The 25145-nt window shown below is 42.7% G+C and overlaps 1 protein-coding gene and 1 long non-coding RNA gene across 3 annotated transcripts in view; both read right to left on the reverse strand.

Annotated features, from left to right (window-relative positions):
- The window catches only part of Slc25a12 (solute carrier family 25 member 12), a 91830-nt gene extending 86842 nt beyond the window's left edge, over nt 1-4988 (reverse strand). Inside the window, exons 1-2 of one of the 2 annotated variants that reach the window (XM_034495102.1) lie at nt 4724-4988; nt 3725-3778 (exon numbers count right to left, since the gene is read on the reverse strand). In XM_034495102.1, coding sequence (XP_034350993.1) covers nt 3725-3778; nt 4724-4735 — 66 coding nt within the window. In that variant the 5' untranslated portion in view covers nt 4736-4988. Of the gene's footprint in view, nt 1-3724; nt 3779-4615 lie in introns of both variants that reach the window. The other variant, XM_076928895.1, reaches the window with a different exon arrangement.
- An 11478-nt stretch (nt 4989-16466) lies between these two features.
- Nucleotides 16467-18025, reverse strand: LOC143441333 (uncharacterized). Its single transcript, XR_013108636.1, has 3 exons — nt 17886-18025; nt 17548-17698; nt 16467-16918 (listed from the first exon to the last, which is right to left on the reverse strand). It is a non-coding gene; the product is annotated as an uncharacterized LOC143441333 (long non-coding RNA).
- Nucleotides 18026-25145: the final 7120 nt, after the last annotated feature.

The raw sequence follows: 25145 nt of genomic DNA on the forward strand, positions 1-25145 counted from the left end.
GGAACTCATTTGAGTTTCCCTTATGAACTCAATAACATTAACCAAGCCTTTTATTTTAATCTACATAAAAGACCTACCAAGCCTACCTCATAAGAGCAGTAAGAATATTAACAAAATATGTTTAGAGCTCGGAGCTAGTATGCTCTCTATACGATTGAAAACCATCAGCAGCCACTACCATTATTTCATGAACCTCCATTCCAGACAAACCAACACTACTGCTCTAAGTCGGCCATGTCTTCGCCGTCATGCTTCCTGACTTCCTCAACCACAGTCCATTAAAAAGAAAGGGAGCAGGCCTCAGAGAGGGAACAGACCTGCCGTCATTCGGTCTTGGCTCAATCCTCAGCTTCAATTACTATCAAACTATTTAACTTGATGATTACTACTAAATGAAATGCAAGTGCATGGGACATAACAAACAGACGTTAGAAAATAGCTTTGAAGGGTAAGACGGCTCGGCAGATGATAGAGCTTGCTATGCAAGTCTGAAGACCTGAGTTCAAGCCCAGTGCACACTGTGAAAGGAAAGAACTGAGTCCTGGAAGTTGGCTTCTGACTTCCACACATGCACTGTGGCATGTACACGCCCACTTTCCCACAGTCATTTGTACACACATACTTAATTTACAAAAATATATGTGATGAATATGCTTAATACTAAAGAAAGATGTAGCCAGCATATATTTTGTTTATTATATCTAAGATGTTAAAAGCCATATGTACCTATAATAAAACTTTTTATACAAGTAACCGATTGTTTTAAGTAACTATAGCTTGAAGTAGGCAAACCAGGAATAAAATCTTAATATGCTAGAAGGCAATAAAAAGTTGCTCCAAGTAGATACAAAGTCTTTCCAGCAGTTTTATGCTTTCCTGGGGATTAAGCAACACTACACTGTTTCTCTCTTGCCTTCCAATGATGCTGAAGCAAAGTATGGTGCCTCCTGCTTGTAATCAACACTGAATTCAAGATTAGCCTGAGCTACATAATGAGAATCAGACCAGCCAGGGCTATGTAACGAGAGTCTGACTAGAAAAACAAATAAATAATTAATAATAATAATGCTTGAGTCACTACTTTATGTTTAGTGATAAATATAAATAAACCACAAGCTTTCTGTACAAAAATAAAATATAGATAACATCAAAAAATAATTAAAGAAGTAAGGGTGTCACTCAGTGGTAGAATGTTTACCTAGTATATATCATGAGTTTGATTTCCCCAGCACCACAAAATAATCAATAATAATAAATAATAATGTGCAAAAAGATACTGTAATATGCATAACAGGAGATGAAAAGCTAAAATAGCATAGTTATGAACTCTCCAAGCTCCGACAATCACTACCCACCCCAAACAACAGCGCAAACCAGTAACAAATGAATAATGAGTCACATTTTCTTTTCTATATAGAATTTCTAAAACTAGAAAAAATATCAGTTCCCATTTCCTTATGTTCTACTGGGTCCCACATGAGAAGATGAAACCTGGAAAGACTAAATAATTAGCTTCAGGATAAGCAGCTATAGAGACATAGGCCTGGGAATTAAACTCATATTCCTTTAAAAAAAAAAAGGGGGGGGGGGGCAGCTGTAGTGATGAACATCTTTAATCTCATCATTTAGGAGGCAAAGGCATCCAGATCTCTGTGAGATCAAGACCAGCCTGGTCTCCATTGGGGGTATCCTTGAACCTGAGGGGAGGGACACACATGTTCCTGATACCTGGAACAGGGCTCTTTCACTGTATCATAAAGCATCTCAGCTGATTTTTTCCATGTCTAACCAGAAAATAAAATTAGCTATATTAAACAAACTCTCTACAAAACAACTGACCCTAATCATATAACAAGGTTTATACTAATATATTTTTGTGAACCCCAAAGAACACTTGTGAGGAACAAAGGCCTTACCACACAAATGGTGCAGTCTTATTATAATTAGTTTTGTTCCAGAAAGGGATCCTTCTAATACACTTCGTAAAACTTAAGGCTCCTAAGAAGCATGGTTGTACACACTTATAATCCCAGTACTCAGGAGGCTTGAGACAGAAAGACCAAACACGTTCAAGGATACCCCCAGCAGATCTCTGTGAGGCTGAGGGCAGCCTGTTGTAATAGTTCCAAGCCAGGCAGAGTTATATGGTAACACTCTGTCTCCAATAAATAAAGACATAGGAAAGAAAGGAAGAAAGAAACAAAGAAGGAAAGAAGCAAACAAAGAGAGAAAGGAAGGAAGGAAGGAAGAAAGGAAGGAAGGAAGGAGAAAGGCTGTGCTACATAGAAAGCCTTAGTCTAAAACATAAAAATTAAAAATAACTCTTATTTTTTTTCTAATTCTTTTTTGTCTTCTTTTGGTGCTAACATTCAAATCAAGCGCCACAAACAAGGTAGGCAAATGCCTTATCCCTGGCCTACACCCCTGCCTTTACCAATTCTTTTTCATAAACTACATTGTGTGTGGTCACCTATGCAGCCTCCTCCCCACCAGGCCTAAGGAGACTACTGTCTCAGATGAAATTGCCATCTAGCTTGGGCTCCTTAGCAGATGCTAGAATCTGTTCCTAATATAGAATCATAGACTTTTGGAATTGAAAGGAACCTTGAAGGTCACCTTTCATTTTTACAGTGGAAAATAATACCCAGAAGGAGTCTGCCCAAGGTTAATAGTCTACAGAGAATCCACATCCAGAATACAAGATTGTCAAAAACAGCTTTTCTGAGAAAAACACAACCTTTAGTAAAATACCTTAGGAATTTAAGAAAGCAAAGACCAAAATAAAAAAAATAAAAAAATAAATAAAAAAACTAAGCATAGTCAGGTGACTGATTCTAAAAGCTTAACATAAATAAGGTGTTATAAGGTCAATCCTTACAACAATTCCTTTTTTTAATGTGTATGTATATGCACCACATGCATGTAGTGCCCTCAGAGGCCAGAAGTAGATGTCAGATTCCCTGGAACTGGAATTGCAGACAGTTGAGTGCTGCCATATGGTGCTGGGAATCCAGCCCAGGTATTCTAGAACAAACAGTGCTCTTTACTGATGAGCCATCTCTCCCACCTCTTTCCTTTTTAAAAAAAAATAATTTATATTATAAGGATTGGATAAGTCAGCACTGGTACACATGCACATACATATGAAAATCAGAGGACAACTTTATGTAGTTAGTTCTTTCCTTCCATATTTATATGGGTTCTGGGTAAAGCACCTTTATCCATTGAGCCATCTTGCCAACCTCCTTACAAAAGAATCTAAAGCAAACATGTTGTACCAACCCTCACCCTATCTCCATCTATGGTTGCACTAAGTGAGAGGGGAAAACGCAACTACAATAGCCATATAATATCTGTGCAACAAATGACATAGACATTGACGAGGAAAACTTTGTAAGTCATCCTAGGTCATGCAAACCAAAATAGCAACTCCAGAATAACCTCGTATCAATCCCCAATAGGGTGTGAAGGCAGCCTTCGGGAGGCAGAAGCAGGTAGATCTCTGAGTTCCAGGCCAGCCTGGTCTACAGATCAAGTTCCAGGACAGCCAGAGCTACACAAAGAAAATCTGTCTCGAAAAACAAAACAGAACAAAACAAAACGAGTACAAACGACATCCGCCACTCAGTTTGTGAAAAGAACATTTCTCAAAAGTTGAAGCTTGAAGAGGAATAACGATTATATTCTTTTCATTCTTTCCTTGATGTAAAATTCTTTAACTTACCTGTAGGAATATGTTTCTCAGCTCATGAGGATCACCTCGTTTGGTTGTATGCACCTATGGGGGGGGAGGGGGGGCAAGGGAGGACTACTGGTTAATGCTTAGCTAGAAACCACATAATCTCTTTAGATTATAGTTTACAACTGCTAACAACACGTTTATCTTTTATATGGCCATTTAGTCTAAAAACAACTCCAAAGCTTAATTGCTGATAACACCTGTCAAACCAGAGATCTACGGCTAAGGGGTGGGAGGAAAGGGTGTGAATAATCCAAGATAGAGCAAATTACAGACGGTACTTCCTGTGAACTGGAAAGGGAAACCAATGTAATCGGTTACTTTATTCCACATCTACTAGCAATACAGTAGCAACCACCGAAGCTACAAATTCAAAGAGCCTCAAGAGTGGAGCAACAGGAGATGTAAAACAGCCAAATTAATAGCCGGGCCTAGCAGCCTTTCTTGTGGAAAGCAGTAACAGTACATCGTCATCTTGGCGACCCTTTCTCCATCAGAACTAAACCTTGAGAGCTGCCACAATACGGATACTTTCGACATCCGGCAAGCTGCCAGGCAAATGTCAACCAGTGCCCTGGGCTGTATAGAGGCCCCAAATGACAACACCCATCCCCTCCCCCACCGCGGATGCCCTGGGTATCCCCAGCTTTCCTGCCCGCTTGCTCTCAGTCCCTCTCTGATGTTCTCCAACTCTGAGCTCTCAATCCCATGTACCTAGGACAAAACACTACTCTTTTCCTCTTCCCGACCATGGTCCTCAGGAGCCCCTACAACTCACGATCCCTCCTCCTTCCCCTCCCCCAGCCGGGCATCCTCTTCGCTCCGGTCCAAGCCCAGCATAGCTCTCCACCCGCAATCTAGAGACCCTGGACGCACTGGCTAAGAACCAGGCAAAGAAGGCAACGGAAAGAGGCGGGGGGCTGCATTCAGGACCCTTGGAACGTCTCTTATGCAATAAAAGCAGCAGCAGAGAGTTGGAGTCACCTTGACCGCCATGCTGTGCTCGGAAGCCGGGAACGAGCGAGTGAGCGAGCAGGGCCGAGCTGTCAGGGCGCGCGCGCGCGCCACGGCCCGGGGCCGCGCCCGCGCTCCCTCCTGTCGCAGCGCCGCGCCCGTCTATATGCAAATGAGCTAGAGCACAGCGGTGTGCACCGAGAGGCCTCTGTGGGTCCATCTGCGGCCGGCGGAGCTGTCGCGCCTCTTGCGGGGGACACCGGAGCTCCTGCCACTGGATTCCGACGCCCAGCCTGAGCAGAGGTGCCTCTGGGCCAGCCTCAAGTCCCAGGGCCTGGCAGTGGGTGTGGTTTTGGGCACCCGCTTCAGCCAAAGTCACTTCCCTCTTGGGGCTTAAAGAAACACTTGGGGCCTGTATTGAGCAAGATTTGGAAGCATATGAGCACTTGTCCTATTAATAATGAGTTTATGACAACCAGTGACAAATACTGACAAGAAAAATTATTAGGAACTACCTACCTAGGCTTTTAAAGGGAAAACCCAAGTAAACATAACTTCAGAAATATGCTCCTGAATTGGCATTCCTTGGGATATCCCTAATAGTTTATTAATAGACTCGCTTCACTTTTCTTAACCACCTAAATTAAATCCTTTGTGCAATATGTATAGAAAACAACTTCATTTATCTTGGAACTGATACTATGCTGGCTCTCACTTCTACAGGAAACAATTCTTCACTGAACGCCCAGCTCTGCTTAAGCCAAAATAATGTCTCTAAAACTGAATCTTGACATTAAGGTATGTGAGGGTCAGGCAAGTAGCCTAAGTTGGTGGAATGCCTGACTAACATTCAGGAAGTCCCAGCTTCCATCCCCAGTAGCACATGAACTCCATCTTGGCACAGTAGTATCTGACTGTAATCCTCAAACTTGAGAAATGGAGGCAGGACGATCAGAATGTCATTCTCGGCTGCATAAGAGTATATCAGCTGTATAAGACATGTATCTTCAAAGAAAAGAAAAACTAAATGAAAATAGGAGAAATAAAAAAGGGGAAGGGAAGGAGAAAGGGGGGGAAGAGGGGGTTGGGATCCGAGGACCCTCAGCCTCATTAAAGGTAGAAAGATAACCAATTCCTATTTTCCACATTTCAGCTAAGCAGGTGCACATGTGCACGCTAGCAAATAAAATTAAAAGTTGTTAAAAAGAAGGGAGGGGGGAAGATCCTATTAGGTTACATATTGACATTCACCCAAATATTTACTAAAATCCTCTATGTGCTAGACATGTTCCTATTTGTAAAGTGTGTATATAAACATACATATATGCATATGAAGTGCATGTATAAGCAGTTTATTTATTGCAAGGACTTCTTTACCACCATTATTGTAGACCATTTCAAGTCATAAAACTAAATAGCAATCCTACATATTGTAGGTATCCACTTGGCTCAGTCATACTTAAATGAATCAGTATTTGATTATCCTCTGGGTTGTTACAAGAGAATTTGTAACAAACTGATGATGTGTTCTGTAGTAGTACATTGCCTGTACTCCTAACCACTAGTTATAGACTTTGTGTAATATCTTTCAGGCCAGGCAAAGATATAAGTCTTTTTAAAAGAAACACGGTTTCCTTGTTTAAAACTGATCATCAATGCACTTGACAAGGGTTTTGTGAGTAGGAAGCAAGTGATGAGATTCTTATTGGTTCTTGTCATTATAGTATGAAAATTAAGTCTACTTAATTCATAAAGTCATATACATGCCACGAATACTTGCATCTACCAATAAATATGTTATTTGAAAATATAGAGCCAGGCAGTGGGGGCACACGCCTTTAATCCCAGCACTTGGGAGGCAGAGGCAGGTGGATTTCTGAGTTCGAGGCCAGCCTGGTCTACAGAGTGAGTTCCAGGATAGCCAGGGGTATACAGAGAAACCCTGTTTCGAAAAACAAAAACAAACAAAAAAAATATATAGAGCCCAGTAAAAGCCAGACACTTAGAGATTGTGTTTACCCAGAACCATAAACCATATGTGGGGGTTTTTTGTTGTTGTTGTTTGGTTGGGTTTTGTTTGTTTTGAGACAGGGTTTCTCTGTGTAGCCTGGCTGTCCTGGAACTTGCTTTGTGATCCAAAGTGCCCTCTAACTCCCAGAGATCCACTTTGCCTCTCTATCCAGAGTGCTGGGATTAAGGAGAGCACAATTACATCCAGCTACTATTTTCTTTCTTAAGTGAGACATGCTCCTTTGACTTTAAAAAAAAAAAAAAAAGGTAAGTAGTGATGGAAAACCAAGTTGCCACTGGGCCCTTACCTTATACCATACACAGAAACTTCCCTCAAAATATATTTTTAAAGGGGAAACATAAGACCATAAAACTCCCAGAAGAGGGCTGAAGAGAAAGCTTAGCAGTTCAGAGCACTGGCTGCTCCTCCAGAGGACCTGGGTTCAATTCCCAGCAACCACATGATAGCTCACAACCATGATGCTCTCTTCTGGTGTGTCTGAAGACAGCTACAGTGTACTCATATAAATAAAATCTTTTTTAAAAAAACAAAAACTCCCAGAAGAAAAAGCATGGGGGGTGGGGGGGACGACACTCACTGACATTGCCTTTGGCAGTAATTTCTTGACCATCACACCAAAGCCAAGGCTCAGGTTACATGTGGGACTACATCAAACTAAAGTTCTTCTGTTCAGCAAAGTGAAGGACAAAATGAAGAGGGCAGCCTACCAGTTGGGAAAAATACTTTTAAGTTATTAACATCCGAGATTCATATGGAGAAAACGTATACAACACAGTAGCAAATACCTTCCGATCAAACAGTGAATGAAAGACTTGAATGGACATTGCTCTAAAAATGGTATTTAAAAAAAGGTAATAGATACCCAAAAAAGACCACTTATCATCAGAGAAAGGGCAATACAGAAGTACTGTGAGCTGTCATTCCCCCCGCTCCATCAAGATTGTTATCAAGAAAAGAAAAAAATACTACCAAGTACCAGCAAGGGTGTAAAGATGAGGACATTCTTGGAATTTAGTGGAATCATATGGAAACCAGTACAACGATTTCTAAAGATGTTAAAATTTTATATGTGCAACTAAAAATGTTTATGCATAATTAAAAATGTATGTGTATAATCTCGATCCCACTTCTGGTCATATTCCCATAAGACACAAAATAATCACACATTACCCACTCTCCTATTTGACAGATCACAGCAGTCCTGCAAAGGGCATCAGCTGTGTCTTATGTCCTGTCTAGTACCCCTCCTAAACTGCTAAACACCCAGCATGTGACAGCCCTGTGGGAAGTTGTAACGCGCGCCCCCAAAATCCCTTTTCGCCCGCGAATAAGGACAGGAGGCGATACGGGTTTACTGCCACGAGGAACTTTTTACTACCGCACACGATAAAGCGGAAAGACCCAAGAAACCGGAAGAGGGTCCCTTAAATACACCCTAGAGTGACGTATTCACTTCTGAATGGCTGCTTGCTCACTACCCAGTATTACGCCTCGGGATAGGCCAGTGGTTTGGCGCTCTTTCTGCCTAGCAGCTGCGCAGAATGATTGTTTATTGCTGGGGAAACATGTGGCCAGCGCCATGTTGGAAAAACGCACGTGTGCAGCCACAGCGGCTCACTACATCTCTCCCTGTTTAAATTATTAATATGAAACAGCCTTTTGCCTATTAAATGTAGTACCAAATAAGATTCGAACTCAAACCCGATCAAGCAAACTCCATCTTGGGGGGGAGTAAGCGATCAAGAGCTTATAGCCCGAAGATTTTTTCCTTACCCTTCCAGGTGCCATGGAAACGAGTCCTCTGGGTGCATGGGCTAAGGAAATATAAAGAGAATTGACACCCATCCCTGTGCAATGGAGTATATATATAGCTCCCAGGAGTGCAAGGGCTGTCAACCTATTATCTGGTATCACAATTATTTAGGCAAGAGCTGACTGGACAAGACTTCTCATCTACCCAGTGCAAATGAGCCGAGCTCTTGGGGTGCATAGACTGAGAATGTCTCTGTCATAGGCTATTTCTAGCCTAGATCATCAAATTTCAGGGAGGATGCTTGCCCCAAGGCTGCGCGTGCTTAGGCTTAGAGCTACCTTGTCACGTTTTTGCTGGGCTTGAGCTTACAAACCATCCATCTATGAATACTAGTTCACATCCTAGAAGTGTATCACGCAGGCCTATTCCGGCTCTTTGGAAAGAAAGAAGAAGGAAAGAAAAGGCAGAAGAAATTTATTTTTAAGAAGTAAAATCTCCACGGGCAGCAGGTTTCATGCGCTGGAAATCCGAGCTTGTAATCACGGCTGTATCTGGTCCAACTTCCCATTCCACTTTCCTTTTAAGTAAGCAGAAAGATTATGGCTTTAAATAAATGTATCATTCACAAATCTCAGAGGTGAAATACCTGGATATGGGGTCATTGAGACACAGCTCATTTGAGCCACATCTGCGAGCTGTATCAAGTGTGCTTGGAGCGAATAAACTCTCTGATTGACCAACACATCCACTTTCTGTGGGAGGGTCAAAAGCCTCAGAGGTTTTTTCTGAAATTTGATTAGCAACAGTAGCTGCTGTGATTTGATTAACCATGTCTGAGTCAGCTGTTACAGCTGCAATTTGTAGGGATGGTAATAGCAGCGATAAGGGCTGCAGTTATATTAGAATCTCCTTTCTTGTCAGGATAAAATCAAGGTCTCAGACGTCTGAACGGGGATAGGGATCAGAGTGGTAAACTGGCTATTAGACCTGCTTATAGAAAAGCAGACCAGCACTGTAATATAAAGCGAGTTACATTGGTACAAGTTAGCAGCAGCAACGCCTTTTAAGAAGGCAAGGGCATAGGTTTTTGAGAAGCAGATAGGTTAACCATCTAAATTTACTGTATATACTAGGAACCCGATTTTGGAGAGTCCAAATGGGAGCTGAGAGCGTCTGCAGATGAATCCTTCGGGGGGTCTTTTTCAGGAACCGCGAGTCGCCGCGTCAGTCGCTCTGGCAGCCAAAATGGATTGTCTTCCCCCTGTGGAAACACACAGACCGCTCCCCGGGATCTTATTAAAATAGGATCCGGGCCTTTCCATAGACCAGTCAAAACATCTTTCCATTTTACCATTTCTTTTGGCCTAGTTGGTTCCAGGCAATGTCGATCAGCCGCTGAATTGCCTTGACTGTCCAAATTCAGAAAGTTGAGGGTAAAAAGTGCCAGAGAAATAATAGCTCGTGGCACCGTGGGCAGAGCTTCCTCAACTTCTCCCTTTTGTTTTATCAAATAAGTTTTAAGGGTGCGGTGAGCACGCTCAATGATGCCCTGTCCCTGGGGGTTATAAGGAAGACCCGTCAGGTGTGTCACTTCCATATGGCGACAAAATTGTTTAAATTTTTGAGAAGTGTAGGCTGGCCCATTGTCCGTTTTAAGGATTTTAGGCTTTCCCCAAGCACTCCAAGCTTCGAGGCAATGTTGAATAACATGGGCCGCCTTTTCTCCGGTCAAAGGAGGGGCAAATATAACTCCAGAACAAGTATCAATAGAAACATGCAAATATTGTAATTTACCAAAGGATGGGATGTGGGTAACATCCATTTGCCAGATTTGTAAGGGCCTGATTCCCCGAGGGTTAACTCCTGTATGGGGAACAGGTAGGAAATGACAGCAGTTTTGGCATTGAGTAACAATATCTCTGGCCTCCCTTCTAGAGATGTTAAATCGACATCTTAATGTCTCAGCTGTCACATGAAACCTTTTGTGAAAAGCTTTAGCCAAATCTAACTTTGGTGAAAGGGCAATTGCAATTAACCTTGTGGCTCGATCTGCCAGGTCATTGCCACGGGACATAGGTCCCGGTAAGCCTGAGTGAGCCCTAATATGAGTTATAAAGACCGGGGATCTACGCTTAGCCAGGGTAAGCTGAATCTTTTGAAAAACTTCTACAAGTCTGCTAGATGTCTTAATTAACCCAGCAACTTCCAATGCTTTTACTGCATTAACCACATAGAAGGAATCTGAAACAATATTTAAGGGACCTGGAAATATTTCCAGAACCTCTGACACCACTAAGCATTCCACCATTTGAGGTGAGGTTTCATGATATTGTTTGGATGTAACTTTATCATTAACCACATAGGCACCTATTCCTGTTTTTGACCCATCCGTATAAACTACCATTCCATCTGGGAGCGGCTCCTGAGCTGTAGAGCTCAGTCTGCATTGTCTTAATTCAAATGTAAATATTTTTAATCTCCCGCCTGTTCTCTGAGGCCTGAACTGCACATTTTTTTTTTTTTAACTTTAAATTTAAACTTTAAATTTTAAAAGACACGTGTTGTATCTTTTTTCTATAAACATAGGCAAATCAAAAATTTTCAAACTCTCGGTTGAATTATCAACTGTAGCCAATGGAATATTGGCAGTTTAACTATGTTTTTAAGCCTCTTTTTTAATGTTAGAGTATAACCATATTTTTGAAAAACAAAACCAATCTTTAACGATGTAAGCAATTTATTTTCTTTAAAATCAACATCAAGTAAATTACCTTTATGCTATAAAGTTTTGCTGCCAGTTCTTATATGTAGATGCACGATAGTGCAGCTTTAAATATCTCACCAAAGAGACACTGTTCTTAAATCTTATCTTTACACACCTGGTTTTTGAATGACTCCAACCCTGAGTCACCAATCTTAAGCCAGCCTTTTTTATCAAGGTTGTAAACCTTTTTATCATATCCAATAACTTTAGGCCAATAATTTCTAAAAATCAGTTGGAAGCAAAAATGAAATGACAACACATCTTATATATTTAAACCAAACAAAATTTCTCGATTTCTCTAGCTGTAATTTCAAGATAAAAGCACCTTGTCACTTTGATTTTTCTAGGACAAACTCTTAACTTCCTTATTTAATCCAAAAAACATGTTGGTCCCTAGAAAAGGCAGCCTTTCCAGCTGAGCTCAACTCTTTAGCCACTGCTCTGCATATTAAAACTGCCTTTGAAAACCAAGTTAGACTAGACCAAGTGTTGAATCAAGCAATTTTAACAATCTTTTAAACATTAAACATAGAACATGAAACATAGACGACCAATCATTCATACGAGACACGTGGACAGAAAATACAATGAGACACACGTGGACATTGGTGCACCAAGGACAGGATAATAAACAAAAAAAGCAGAACTAAGGATTTCTCTTAGTTTCTCTTATACTAAGGCATCTCTTGGAGTCATGGCGGCTGTAGCTAACCTCTCTACTTGGGCTACAGTAAAGTTAGCTCCAATTCTATATGCGCGCACTGCTTCCGCTAATTCTTTGACCTGTCTATAATCTACGGGAGCATAAACGCGGGCGCCTTCTGCCACTTCAAAGACCGGAAATGCAAGCTGTAGCTGCCTCTGATCCGCCGGGCTGAGGAATGAGTTAGGGCCTCCGCCCGAATCGTAAGTTGGAGGCAAGAGTGGGGCTGAGGAATTCAAAGGCTTTCTTAGTCTTACTTTGGGACCTCCAGCCTTAGTACAGGCCGCTGGTTCCTGCCCCAGGCCCTCTTCCTCTCCTTGTGTTAGATCTTCCTCGGAGCTGCTAAGGTGTATGGAAGCAGGCTCCTTAATTGGGTGCGGGGGTTCCCGCTTCTCTTCACCAGCCGGTGAAGGTTTCCTAGCTTTAACAGGCCCTGCAGTGGCCTGTATCCCTCCTGAACATTCTTTCCTATAACCAAACTCTCTGGCCAGTCTCTCTCCAGACTTCTTCGTCTGTTTCTCTTTTCCCAACCCTATGGCTGAGCACCTGTTGCCACATCCTGGTTCTGATAGCTTAGAGCAGACCTTTTTTGAAACCTCTCCACTCCTATTAGCTGTGCCTCGAGCTAGTTCCTCACAACAAAAATAGACTGCCAACGAAAACCACACAAGGCCAGCTACTACAGCAGCGGCAGTGAATGAAAATTCGGTCGCAACAAAGGTCTCCACGCCAAGCATACCTTCCAGGATGCACCTCGCGTTCCGCAGTTTGTAACCCGTCCCCAAGCTTGGGTGGTCTCCCGCAGCGCCTTAAAATTACCCGGGTTAATCGGCACCAGATGTAACGCGCGCCCCCAAAATCCCTTTTCGCCCGCGAATAAGGACAGGAGGCGATACGGGTTTACTGCCACGAGGAACTTTTTACTACCGCACACGATAAAGCGGAAAGACCCAAGAAACCGGAAGAGGGTCCCTTAAATACACCCTAGAGTGACGTATTCACTTCTGAATGGCTGCTTGCTCACTACCCAGTATTACGCCTCGGGATAGGCCAGTGGTTTGGCGCTCTTTCTGCCTAGCAGCTGCGCAGAATGATTGTTTATTGCTGGGGAAACATGTGGCCAGCGCCATGTTGGAAAAACGCACGTGTGCAGCCACAGCGGCTCACTACAGGAAATGGGGAGACAATAGAGTTCCCCTCCTGCTCATAGCTTTGTTTTCTCGGTTCTGACAATGTGTTCTTGGACCTCCTGTCCCGGTTTCTCCAGATTTCGGTGGCTGGTACCATTAAAGAATCTGATTACCTGACATTTGTCTCAATCCATCTCTCTACTGAACCTGGAAAGATATTTATATTTCAAGTGATGTTTAAGGCTAGAGAGATGGTTCAGCAGTTAGCAGTGCTTGAAGCTTCCCAAGAACCTGAGTTCCCTTCATCTAGTTGGGCAGATCACAAGCTTGTAAGTCCAGTTCCAGCAAATCTGGCACCCTCTTTTGGTTGCTGCTGGTATATTGCAGGCAAACACACACACACACACACACACACACACACACACACACAGGGCTGGGATGGAGCTCTGTGATAGTGCTAGGGTCTGGATTAGAAATGAAAGCGGTGGGTAAATGTTCTCAGTGTAAGCAAAGAAATGTCTAGCTGATAGAACAAACATCCTACCAAGTCCTACTGCCACCTGCCCCTCCTACTCCTCCGAATTTACTCAAATGCTGTTTTTACTCTCTTCTTCCAAGAGACCAATGTAAAAAAGATAGCTTGGAACTGATCCAAACTAAAGAAAAAGTCCCATTTTAAAAATGATATGTGGGCCAGAGAGATGAGTCAGTGGTTAGGAGCACTGGCAGCTCTTGCAGAAGACTTGGGTTGGACTTCCAGCACATACAGGGTATTTCACAGCCACCTGTAACTCCAGTTCTAGAGGATTCAAGCCCTTTGTTGGCCTCTGTGCACACTAGTCATGTACATGGTACACAGACATATATGCAGGCAAAAAACCCATACCTACAACAATACATGATAAAATCTTAAAAACAAAACAAAAAACTACACAGGAGGGTACTGCATACCTTCAATCCCAGCACTTGGGAGACAGAGGCAGGAAGACCTTGGTGCGTTTGAGGCCAGCCTGGTCCATAGAGTGAATTCCAGGACAGCCAGAAAAAAAAACAAAAACCAAAACAAAACCACGAAACACAACTAAGCATGCACCTACCCTATGGTTTACTAATTTTATTTCTCTGTATTTAATCAATAAAATTAAAAATATATGTCCTGTACCTGCCAAGGGTGGTGGCTCATGCATGAGTAACCCCAGCCAGCACTTTGGAGTCTGGACCAGGAGGACTGTGAGTTTCAGGCCAGCCTGAGCTGTATAGTAAGCCCAAAGACAGCATGAGCTGTGAAGTCAGAGTCTATCTCAAAAGAAATTAAAAAAAAAAAAAAAATCCTGAACAACAGGGCTGGAGAGGTGGCTCAGTGGTTAAGAGCACTGACTGCTCTTCCAGAGGTCCTGAGTTCAATTCCCAGCAACCACATGGTGGCTCACAACCATCTGTAATGGGATCTGACGCCCTCTTCTGGTGTGTCTGAAGAGAGCAACTCTTTTATGTACTCACATACATAAAATAAATAAATCTTTTTAAAAAGTAAAAAAAGAGAGAACTGTACAAGAATGTTCATAATCACCCAGAACTGGAATAGCCCAAATGCCCAAGTATGGTGGTACATTTGCAGAATAGAATATTATTCTGAAAATTTTAAAGGGAAGCAGATTTCTGATACACATGACAACATGAAGACAAACCATTTGTGTCAGGTGGTAGTAAATGCTTTACATGGAACCATAGTGTTCAAAAGACCCAACTCCAGATGTCATTTGTGTAAGGCTCTAAGACAATCAGAACTAAGGTATGGAGGGAAAATGATTCAGAACTATGACTGCCAGCAGAGGGGAATTGACAGGGAAAAGGCATGAAGGATGTATCTGGAGTGATGATGGCAGTCTACACTATGCTAGTTTGGATACATTTGTCAAAGCTCATAGAATATGTACTTAAGGCTCAGACACATCACTACAAATGTGCATAAAGCTTTCAAGAGAAAAAACTGAGTAGATATTTAATTATAACATAGCAATTCTGTGAAGTGTTGTATCTTACATTTATTTATCTTCATTTAGTTATTGAGATAGGGTCTCATTTATATCATCTTAGCTGACATGGAAGATGTAGATAAGGCTGGCCTCAAACTCACAGGGATTCACCTGCTTTTACCTCCTAGAAGGCATGCATCATCACATCTGGCTTAAATTTATTTTAGATGCCTCAAAGACATGAGGAATATTTATGAATAAATAGCAAGATAGAGTTATGGGGCATGTATGACCGATGGAGCAAACAGGACTTTACTGAAATATTTGTTCCACTTTTCCAACTTTCTGGAAATTTCCATAATAGCATCAGGAGAAATCGTGTCAAATCTGAATATGATCAGCCATAACATATTCCTGTTACTTCGCTGGAAATGGTAATGAGACCTATTTCATATATATATATACATATATGTATATATATTATATAAGTATATATATATTCTTTAATTATGTGTATATTTGTAGGGGTATGTACATGTGTGCATGCAGGTGTCCTCTGAGTCCAGAAGAGGTCATTGAGGTACCTGGAGCTGGAGTTACAGGAAGTTGTGAGCTGCTTAATGTGGGTTCTAGGGAAGTGAACTCAGGTCCTCTGAAAGAGTAGTATGCGCTCTTAACCACAGAGCTATTTCGCCAGCTCCGAGACCTATTTCTTAACCACTGACAGATCTCTCACTTTGCTGGAGGGGAGGGAAATAAAACTGCAACTGCCTAGCAAACAACACACCCCCTTGTGGGCAGGAGAATCTGTGAAGATTATATTGCATAGAGGGTGGGGGGGGGTGTTTTCCTTCCCACAGATTCAGACAGTAATTGTATGCCACTGGGCAGCAGGAATGTTTGGGTAGCTGTATGTGTTTAGTCTAATCATGACCCACAGGAAAACTGAAATGAGCTTGTAGAATCTTACTTGCATAGCCTTGGGAGGAACCGGGTGTGTTGTCTGAAGCCTAAATTGGCGCTCTCCTGTTGGACTGTACCCGGGGTGTAATTCTAGAGCAAGAAATTCAGGCAAGATTCTGTAAGGGGCATTGTGACCTTGGAGTGCTCAGCCAGGAGAAAGACGATAAAATGAAACCAACTCCTTTGAGTAAGAAGTTTCCTAAAGAGGAGGCGGGTTTGTACTGGGAAACCTGAAAGTTTACCAGAGAGAGAGAGAGGTGGTGTTTTAGTTTGCTTCTCTGTTGAGAGATAAATGCCATGACGCAGAGAACACAGAGGACTCCTGCTTGCTGACTTGCATTCATGCTCTCGGTCAGCTATCTGTTCCACATAACCCAGAAACACCTGCCCAGGGGTGGCACCACCCACAGTGGGCGGGGCTTCCTCTATCAATTTACAATCAAGAAAATGCCCACAGGCCAATCTAATGGAAGCACTCCTTAATTGAGGGTCCATCTTCCCAGGTATTTTTAATTGGTGTCAAACTGACAAAAACTAACCAGTGTAAGTGTATATACATATATACATACACACACACACCCACACCACCACACCACCACACACAGGTGGGGGGGGCAAGCTTTCAGAAAAGGAAGTGGGAATAAGCATGTCACAAAAAATTCTTTCTTAAGAAAATATTACGTGTGTGTGTGTTTTAAGTTTATGTGGAAGTTAGAGGACAACCTACCTGCAGGAGTTGTCGCCTACCACCACATGAGTCCTAGGGATCCAACTCAGGTTGTTGAGTTTGGCAGCAAGCCCCTTTATCTGCTGAGACATCTCACAGGACCAGAAACTCTTTCTTCAGTATGACCTCCAAGGATGAATGAGCCCAGTGTTGTGGTGTTTGCCTGTAATCCCAGCACTTGGGAAGGAGGAGCGGGAGGATCAGAAGTTCAAGGTCAGCCTGGGTATCTGAGACCCTGTCTTAAAAAAGTATGTTGGAACAATGATATAATCCCTATCAAGCAGGGTGCACAGTATGTGCCTGTAATCCTAGCTTTCTGGAAAGTGAACCAAAAAGGCCAGTCTGGGGCAGTGGGACTTCAACTCCCCCCCCCCCCCCAAAAAAAAACCCAAATAAACAAATTGTACTAATCAGTGAAATTAGAATGTTCTGGAGATGCAGTGTGAAGCAGGTGAAGAGGACCTGTTGCACCTGCAGGTTAAGGGAGCAAAGCAGACAGGTCTGTGGAGTGGTTAATGTTTTTTAATTAGAAAAAAGACAAGCTGAGAACAAAAGACAAACTTGACTGGAATTTAAGGTCTCAGTCAAAGCTGCTGTCTCCACATTTTGTTTCTAGTTGTCCTACAATTATTCCACCTTAGGACAATGGCACTGTATAAGAAAAAGTACATGAAATGAAGTAAACAGGAATCAAGGATGGGAACAAACCATCCACCAAATGTCCTATGGCATGCTTGGGGGGGGGGGGGGGGACTCAAGTCACACAATTATGCTCGAAAAGAGTTATTGCCTGAGTCTAATACTACCTGCTTCTCCTTCAAGTGAGCTCAAACTGGTCTGCAGTACATCCTGAAGTTCCAGAGTCACAGAGTTCTGAGTTTTCTCTCTCACTCTAGATGCTTGAAAAAGAAGCTCCAGAGAACTGGTTATAGTCTGCTTGTTCCTGCTCCGCTGTCACTGTGAGTGAAAGTAAAGCAGGAAGACAGAAGTCAGAGCACTCGTGGAAATTACTCTCCCCATCCTAACCCTTCAACGCAGCGTTATCTGAGTCTTAGATTGAGGGGTTTTGTTGTTGTTGTTGCAAAGAGACACCATGACCAAGGCAACTCTTATAAGGGACAACATTTAATTGGGGCTGGCTTACAAGTTCAGAGGTTCAGTCCATTATCATCGTGGCAAGAAGCATGGCAACATCTAGGCAGACACGGTGCTGGAGAAGGAGCTGAGAGTTCTACATCTTGATCAGAAAGCAGCTAGGAGAAAGCTGGCTCCTCCAAAGTGGGCGTGGCTTGAGCACCAGGAGCTCTCAAAGCCCGCCTACACACTTCCTCCAACAAGGCCACACCTCCTAATAGTAGCACTTCCCATGTGCCAAGCACATTCAAACCAACCCAGTCTGTGAACAAGTTTTGTTTTCTTTCTTTTTTTTAGGTTTCTATGAAGCTAGGCATGGTGGTGTACAGCTTTAATCCCAGCACTTGAGAGACAGAGGGTGGTGGATCTCTGAGTTCCAGGTTAATCAAAGCAACATAGTGAGAGCCTGTGTCATATATGGTTTTTAATGTTTTTTTAAGGTATGTGTATGTGCGTCTGTGTGTTTTTTTTTTTTTTTTTTTCTGCATGCATAGTGTCCTTGGAAGCCCAAAGACGGCCCTGGAGTTAGAGTTACAGGTAAGCCACTGGAGGTGGGTGCTGGGAGTGAATTTGGGTCCTCTGCAAGAACATCAAGCTTTCTTAACTGCTGAGCCATCTCCCTAGACTTCCTGAGTAAGGTTTGTTTTGTTTTGCTTTTAAGACAGACAATCCTGGAACTTACCATGTAAACCAAGCTCATAGATATCTGCCTGCCTCTGCCTCTCAAGTGCTGGGATTAAAGGCTTACACCAATACACTTGGCCCTTTTATGCTTTTTTTTAAAAGGCTACATTTGTTTGTGTATATGAATGCTTCATCTACAGGTATGCCTGCACACCAGAATAGAGCGTCTGAATCCTATATAGATGGTTGTAAGTCACCGTGTGGTTGCTGGGAATCGAACTCAAGAACTCTAGAAGAACAGAACAGCTGATGGTAGGAAGAAAATCGATACACAGAAAGGGGAAATGCAGCCTTCCTCAGCAAAGGGATAGTTCTTTTCTTGAGAGCCCTGTAACTGCACAGCAATGTAGATTTATGAGGTCTGTCAAAGGAAGCCACCAATTGTGGCACAGCATAGCAGAATGAATTGTATGTGTGTGCTGTGTGCCTGTGTGTGGTGTATGTGTTGTATATGTGTAGGTACATGTGTATGTGTGTTGTGTACCTGTAGGAGTTGGGGAGGGGGAGTTGGAATGTGTGTGCCTGTAGGAACCTGAGGAGGGTATTAAGTGTGCCTCTCTCTCTCTCTCTCTCTCTCTCTCTCTCTCTCTCTCTCTCTCTTTTTTTTTTTTTTTTTTTTTTTTTTTTTTTGTTTTTCAAAACAGGGTTTCTCTGTGTAGTCCTGGCTGTCCTGGAACTCACTCAGTCACTCAGTAGACCAGGCTGGCCTCGAACTCAGAAATCCGCTTGCCTCTGCCTCCTAAGTGCTAGGATTAAAGGCGTGCGCCACCACTGCCCGGCTTAAGTGTTCTTCTCTATCTCTCTCTGCCATATTCACTTGAGACAGGATCTCTCACTGAACCTGAAGTTTTGCTCTTTTGGCTAGGTTGGCTAGCCAGTGAGTTCCAGCAATCTACCCATCTCCACCTTCCAATAATGAGGTTATGAGGTTATACCTGTGCATGGCTTTTTTTTTTTTTTTTTTTTTACATGAACTCTAGGGACTAAACTCGGGTCGTCATGCTCAAGCAGCGAGCATTTGGAGCTGTCTCCCAGCCCTTCCAATTTCAATGTTTTATGGTGCCTTTTGTATCATTTGAACGAGGGAGGACTCTCCTTTGTAAAATATTCTTTCCAAGGTGTTTAGCACAGCTCAACAAGTTAAGAATTTCCCGAAGGTTCTTTATCTTTCTGATCTGGACTAAAGATTAGTAGATCTCTAGAAATTATCCAGACTTTCAGCATTAGAATGGGACTACTAAGGCCTCCAGCTTCATGGACATCTGGGTTCTCAGCTTCTCCAAAGTACAGAGGGCCATTGTTGGAGTTCCAGTCCCTACTGAGTATACCACTCTAGTAAGTTCCTGTCTTACTTAGGACTTCTGTTGCTACAATGAATCACCATTAGTAAACAAATTGGGGAGGAAAGGATTTATTTGGCTTATACTTCGATATTGTAGTCCATCACTGAAGGAAACCAGTACAGGAACTCAAACAGGGCAGGAACCTGGAGACAGGAGCTGATGCAGGGGCCATGGAGGGATGCTGCTTACTGGTTTGTTCCCAATGGCTTGCTCAGCCTGCTTTCTTATAAAACCCAGGACCACCAGCCCGGGGATGGAAGCGCCCACAATGGGCTAGGCCCTTATACATCAGTCACTAATTAAGAAAATGCTCTACAGGCTTGCCTGCAGCCCAGCCTTATGGAGGCATTTTCTTAATTGAGATTTTCTCACTCAGACGACTTCAGTTTTGTCAAGTTGACATAAAACAGCCCAGCACAGTCCCCTCTTATAATATATATTAATTCTATTGGTCCCATTCCTCTGGAGAACTTTGACTAACACAAAAGGTCTATAACTTGAGAGTACAGAGGGTCGTGACTCACAGTTAACCTAAGGACAAATCATGAAGAGAGGCAACCCTTCTGTGATAAGCAGACTTTCTGTAAGAAGTCAAAGCACTGGGTGCTGGAAAGAGCTGGCCTCGGTGAAGACCAGTGTGGAGAAAGCAAAGTGTGGAGAAATGGCATCACCATAAGTGATGCCATTTGTGGAGAAATGTGGCACTGTCTTGGGGATACATGGTCTCATTCTTGCTGTTGGGAACCCAGAGATAAAAAGGACAAGATTGTTAGGCCCACTGCACATGAACCATTGTTCTTTGACTCTCCAAGTGTAGTACCAAGATCCACTGTACCAATCACTCAGTACCACTCCTTAACGCCCTTAGTGCCTCGACCCACTGTACCAATCACCCAAACATCGATAACTCCAGTTCCAGGGAATCTGATTCCCTCTTCTGACTTCTGGAGACATCAGGTACACACATGATGCACATACATACATGAAGGCAGAACACTCATACACATAAAAATAAGTGTAACTTTCATATTTTTAAACATATTTTTAATGATGGTTCTTAAACACTTTAACATCCCTTTTAGCCCACTACCCACGAGAGGTAGTGGGAGAGAAACGTTATGGGGGAAGTGGGCCTGCTTAGAAAGGTTGTTTGGGAGCAACTCCTGTCTGTGTTGTCTGGAAACCCACAGTTCAGTTCACAGGTCAGCAGGCAGCAGCAGTTCTATCTACTCACAAATACTACACAGATACACCAGCAGTCCAGTTCGGTAGAGTAGAAACAGCAAACATAAATCAGCAGTGGTAGCACTACCTAGCAGAGACAGCCAGGCCTCAGCCTGGCTGGACCCAGAGGGACTCCAGGAGTTCTTGGCTGTGCCTCTGTCAGGGAAACAAACATCATTGAAGACCCGAGACACAAGCCTAGCTCAGCCTCTGTCACTGTCTGTCAAGTCTTTTTTATACTCTCTCCAAACATCATGTGTTGACCACATGTCTTGCCTGGGCATGAAAGTCTGTCTTAGCTGACATCACTCTCCCAGTAAGAAACTTCAGGACACCACCAGAAGTTTTTTTGGTGTGTTTCTCACCGTGGAGTCCTGACAAATGCAGCTCAACAATGCAGTGTAAGGCTGACCAATACATGCGTGTTGTTAGTGAAGAATCCTTCATCACGTGTCCTTTCATGTGCTTGCTTTAGCAAAACGTATTTTCTCCTGTGCTCCTGTGTCTGTTTCAGTGAAACCTTCCTTCAGGAGTCAGCCTTAGCCTTTCACACCTGTGTCCAGTTTAATGACATGTTCCTTCATGTGTTTGTCCCAGCAAAACACCATCCAGCCAACTTTTCAAAGAACCCTTAGGTTTCCACTTCAAATAAGTCTTAATTATTTTTAAATTGCAGAAGGAATTCCTATAGTTTTCACTGATTTAAATCAGGCACAGTAGTGCAGGTTTTTCTAATCTCTGCACTTGGGAGACAGAGGCAGAAAATGAAACATTCAAGATTATCCTTGGCTACATAGTGAGTTGTAAGCCGGTCTGGGCTACATGAAAACTTGTTTTAAAAAAACAAATCGTTTCTGTTCACTATTTAAGAAACAGATTTAGGAGCAGAACACTGAACTAACTGATGCCAGGTGGCTGAACCTTAAGGTGTAAGAATCATAAAAAGGAGGGAGGCAGAGGCAGGCAGGTCTGTGAGTTGAAGGCCAGCCCACTCTACATAGTGTTTCGGACCAGCTAGGGATACTTAGGAGGCCATGTCTGCAGGCATAGAATATGAGACCAAAAAAGGAAGAACTAGAACATCCAAACATCAGTAATGTGTAACACCTGTAAGTTTTTTCTATTATAACACTCATATACTTTGTCTTCTCCTCCAGTAGTTTGCAAAGTGAGCTAGTCTGTTTTTATTTTCTTCTATCGCATTTGTCAGTCGTCTGAGTAGAAAGAGGATTCTGAATAATTTAATTGTCCCCAAACTGAAACTTGTAACTCCAGCCCTCATTAGCATTGCCAACTTAAAACAAATCTAATTACTATCTACAACAGAATCTCAGCTATTGTTAGATCTGAAGTTTTCCTACACCCACTTTGTGTGTGTGTGTGTGTATAATATATATGCTGGAACATGGGTGTATGTATGTATCATGGGCCATGTGTGGGTCAGAAGACAACTTTGGTGTCGGTTCTCAGCCTCTACCTTGTATGAAACAGTCTGTTTTTATTCTGTATTACCAGGCTAGCTGGTTCTCAAGCATCCAAATTAACCTATGTATTCTTCCATATATATATATATATATATATATATATATATATATATATATATATCCTATGTATCATTGTAAGAGTGCTGGGATTACAGATACTCAAGATAGAACAACTTCAACCTAGGCTCTGGAGATTTGAACTCAAGTCCTTATGGTTGCATGGCAAACATTATTACCCACTAAGCCATCTCCTCAGCCCATCTTCTTTCTGTTTTGTAGGGTGTGTGTGTGTGTGCAGGTGCCCATTGTGTAGCTGTGCATTGAGTGTGAAGGCCAAAATGCTACATCCAGCACACATTGGTCCTAGAAACCAGACTAGGAACATCAAGAGAATGAAGAAAGGACAAACACAAATACAGAAAAGCTGGGGTCAGGTGGGCTGTGTGTACTCTGACAGAGTGGCACCAACTTCTGTACACAATTCAGAACCTTAGTGTGTTTGATATATATATATATATATCACTGTGCCCTCCCCCCCCCCCCCAGCCTTGAGCAGGCCGGAAAGACCTTGTTTACCACAATAGACCTAATAATAAGACCTAGGTGGAGGTGGAGTTACCCACCTTGGCTGCAGGTATAACTTCCTACAGGAACTTCGAAGAATAGACTGCCGCTAAGCTTGCCTCCAGCTGAAACAAAGTATGGGCTCTCCAACCCATCTCTGGCTGAAACAAAGATGGGTTCAGTGGGGCTTTCCCTTTAAATAGAAGAGCTGAATATTAAACTTTCAGCCTTGATCAGAAAACTTTGTCTTGGCTTCATGCTTCTCTCCGATCTCCATCCCCTTTTTTCACTTCCAACCTCCCTTTCAGGTGAATCCAATTCATCTGTGGCCGCAAGTGGCTACATAGCATGGTCATGATGGGCTAGCTAGTCCTTATAGCAGGTATAGAAGGCTTCGCCAGTTACTTATGGTTCTAGGCCTTGGTCCTTGCCATGACCTCACCAATGTCACCACATACACATTTCAGGATTTTGTTTGTTCTTTACATATTTGCTCAAGACTTCCTTGGCTTCCCATACCAAAAGACAGCATCGGGTTTGCTGTCCACCTTGGTTTGGAGATAGGGTCTCTCATTGGCCCAGAGATCCCCAGATAGGCTAGGCTGATTGGCAGTGAGTCCCAGGGAATCTGCCTGTCTGCCTTCCCTGCTTTGGAATTACAGCTTGGCCTTTGTGTGTGTTGGTCCTCTGGGATTGAACTCACATCCTGATACTTACAATGCAAGCACTGTACTAACTGGGCTGTCACTCCAATGTACACTCACTTTCTTCTGACCATAGATTCTACACTATAATATTTAAAAATTCTACCAGGCTGTGGTGCATGCCTTTAATCCCAGAGCTTGGAAGGCAGAGGCAAGTGAATCTCTTTGAGTTTGAGGCCAGCCTGGTCTACAGAACTAGTTCTATGACAGTCTTATTTTATTTTTTATTTTTTATAGAGCCTCCCTATCTAGGGCTATACAGGGAAAACCAATCTTGAAAAAAAAAAAAAAAAAACAAAACAACAGTAACAACAATATTCTTTCTACAGATTTCAAGACAGGATGGTGAATTTGACTGGTCTATATACTCAGCCTGTAGCAGATAAATATATAGTGCTAGTTAATTCCTTATAGTGTAATATGGCCTTTTTCTCTGATGAGAGAAGTATCTTTGGGCTGGAGCAATTCTCTGTGTGTAAAAGTACTTGCCTGGGGCTGGAGAGATGGCTCAGTGGTTAAGAGCACTGACTGCTCTCCCAGAGGTCCTGAGTTCAATTCCCAGCAACCACATGATGGCTCACAACCATCTGTAATGGAATCCAGTGCCCTCTTTGGGTGTTTCTCAAGACAGCTACAGTGTACTCACATACATACAATAAATAAATCTAAAAAAAAAAAAAAAAAAAAAAGTACTTGCCTGACAAATATAAGGACCTGAGTTCATGTCCCTGGAATGTAGGGTGCAGTATCCATGATGCATGTACCTATAATCTCAGTGTTCCTATGGTGAAATGGGGGACAGAGATAGCTAACCTGACGTACACAGTATGAAATGAGAGCGTTGGGGGGGGGGGGGGAAGAGAGAGAGAGAGAGAGAGAAAGAGAGAGAGACTGAGACTCTGACTCTATCTCAAAATAAGGTAGAAAACAAGAACTAATGCCCACAATTGTCTTCTGACCACTACATGTGAGCCATGACACATGCATGTCTACACACACACACACACACACACACACACAATGCGTATACACACAAGAAGAAAATACCTTTTCCAGATCTTTTACTGGATTTCATGCTAATGTGTTATCAGTTCCTATATCCACAGCATGCCAGTATCTATTTGATCTTTACAAACACCTCAGTTTGATTCCTGGGAAAGTGTTATTATCTCCATATAGTAAAAGAGACAAGGCCGACCATGAAACAGTAGTAGAGCTGGACTTGTGGTCACCGAGCATGCCTCACAGCTCTACTGTCTTGATCACA

The sequence above is a fragment of the Arvicanthis niloticus genome, chromosome 2 (assembly GCF_011762505.2).
Source record: "Arvicanthis niloticus isolate mArvNil1 chromosome 2, mArvNil1.pat.X, whole genome shotgun sequence".
Taxonomy (NCBI): Eukaryota; Metazoa; Chordata; class Mammalia; order Rodentia; family Muridae; genus Arvicanthis; species Arvicanthis niloticus.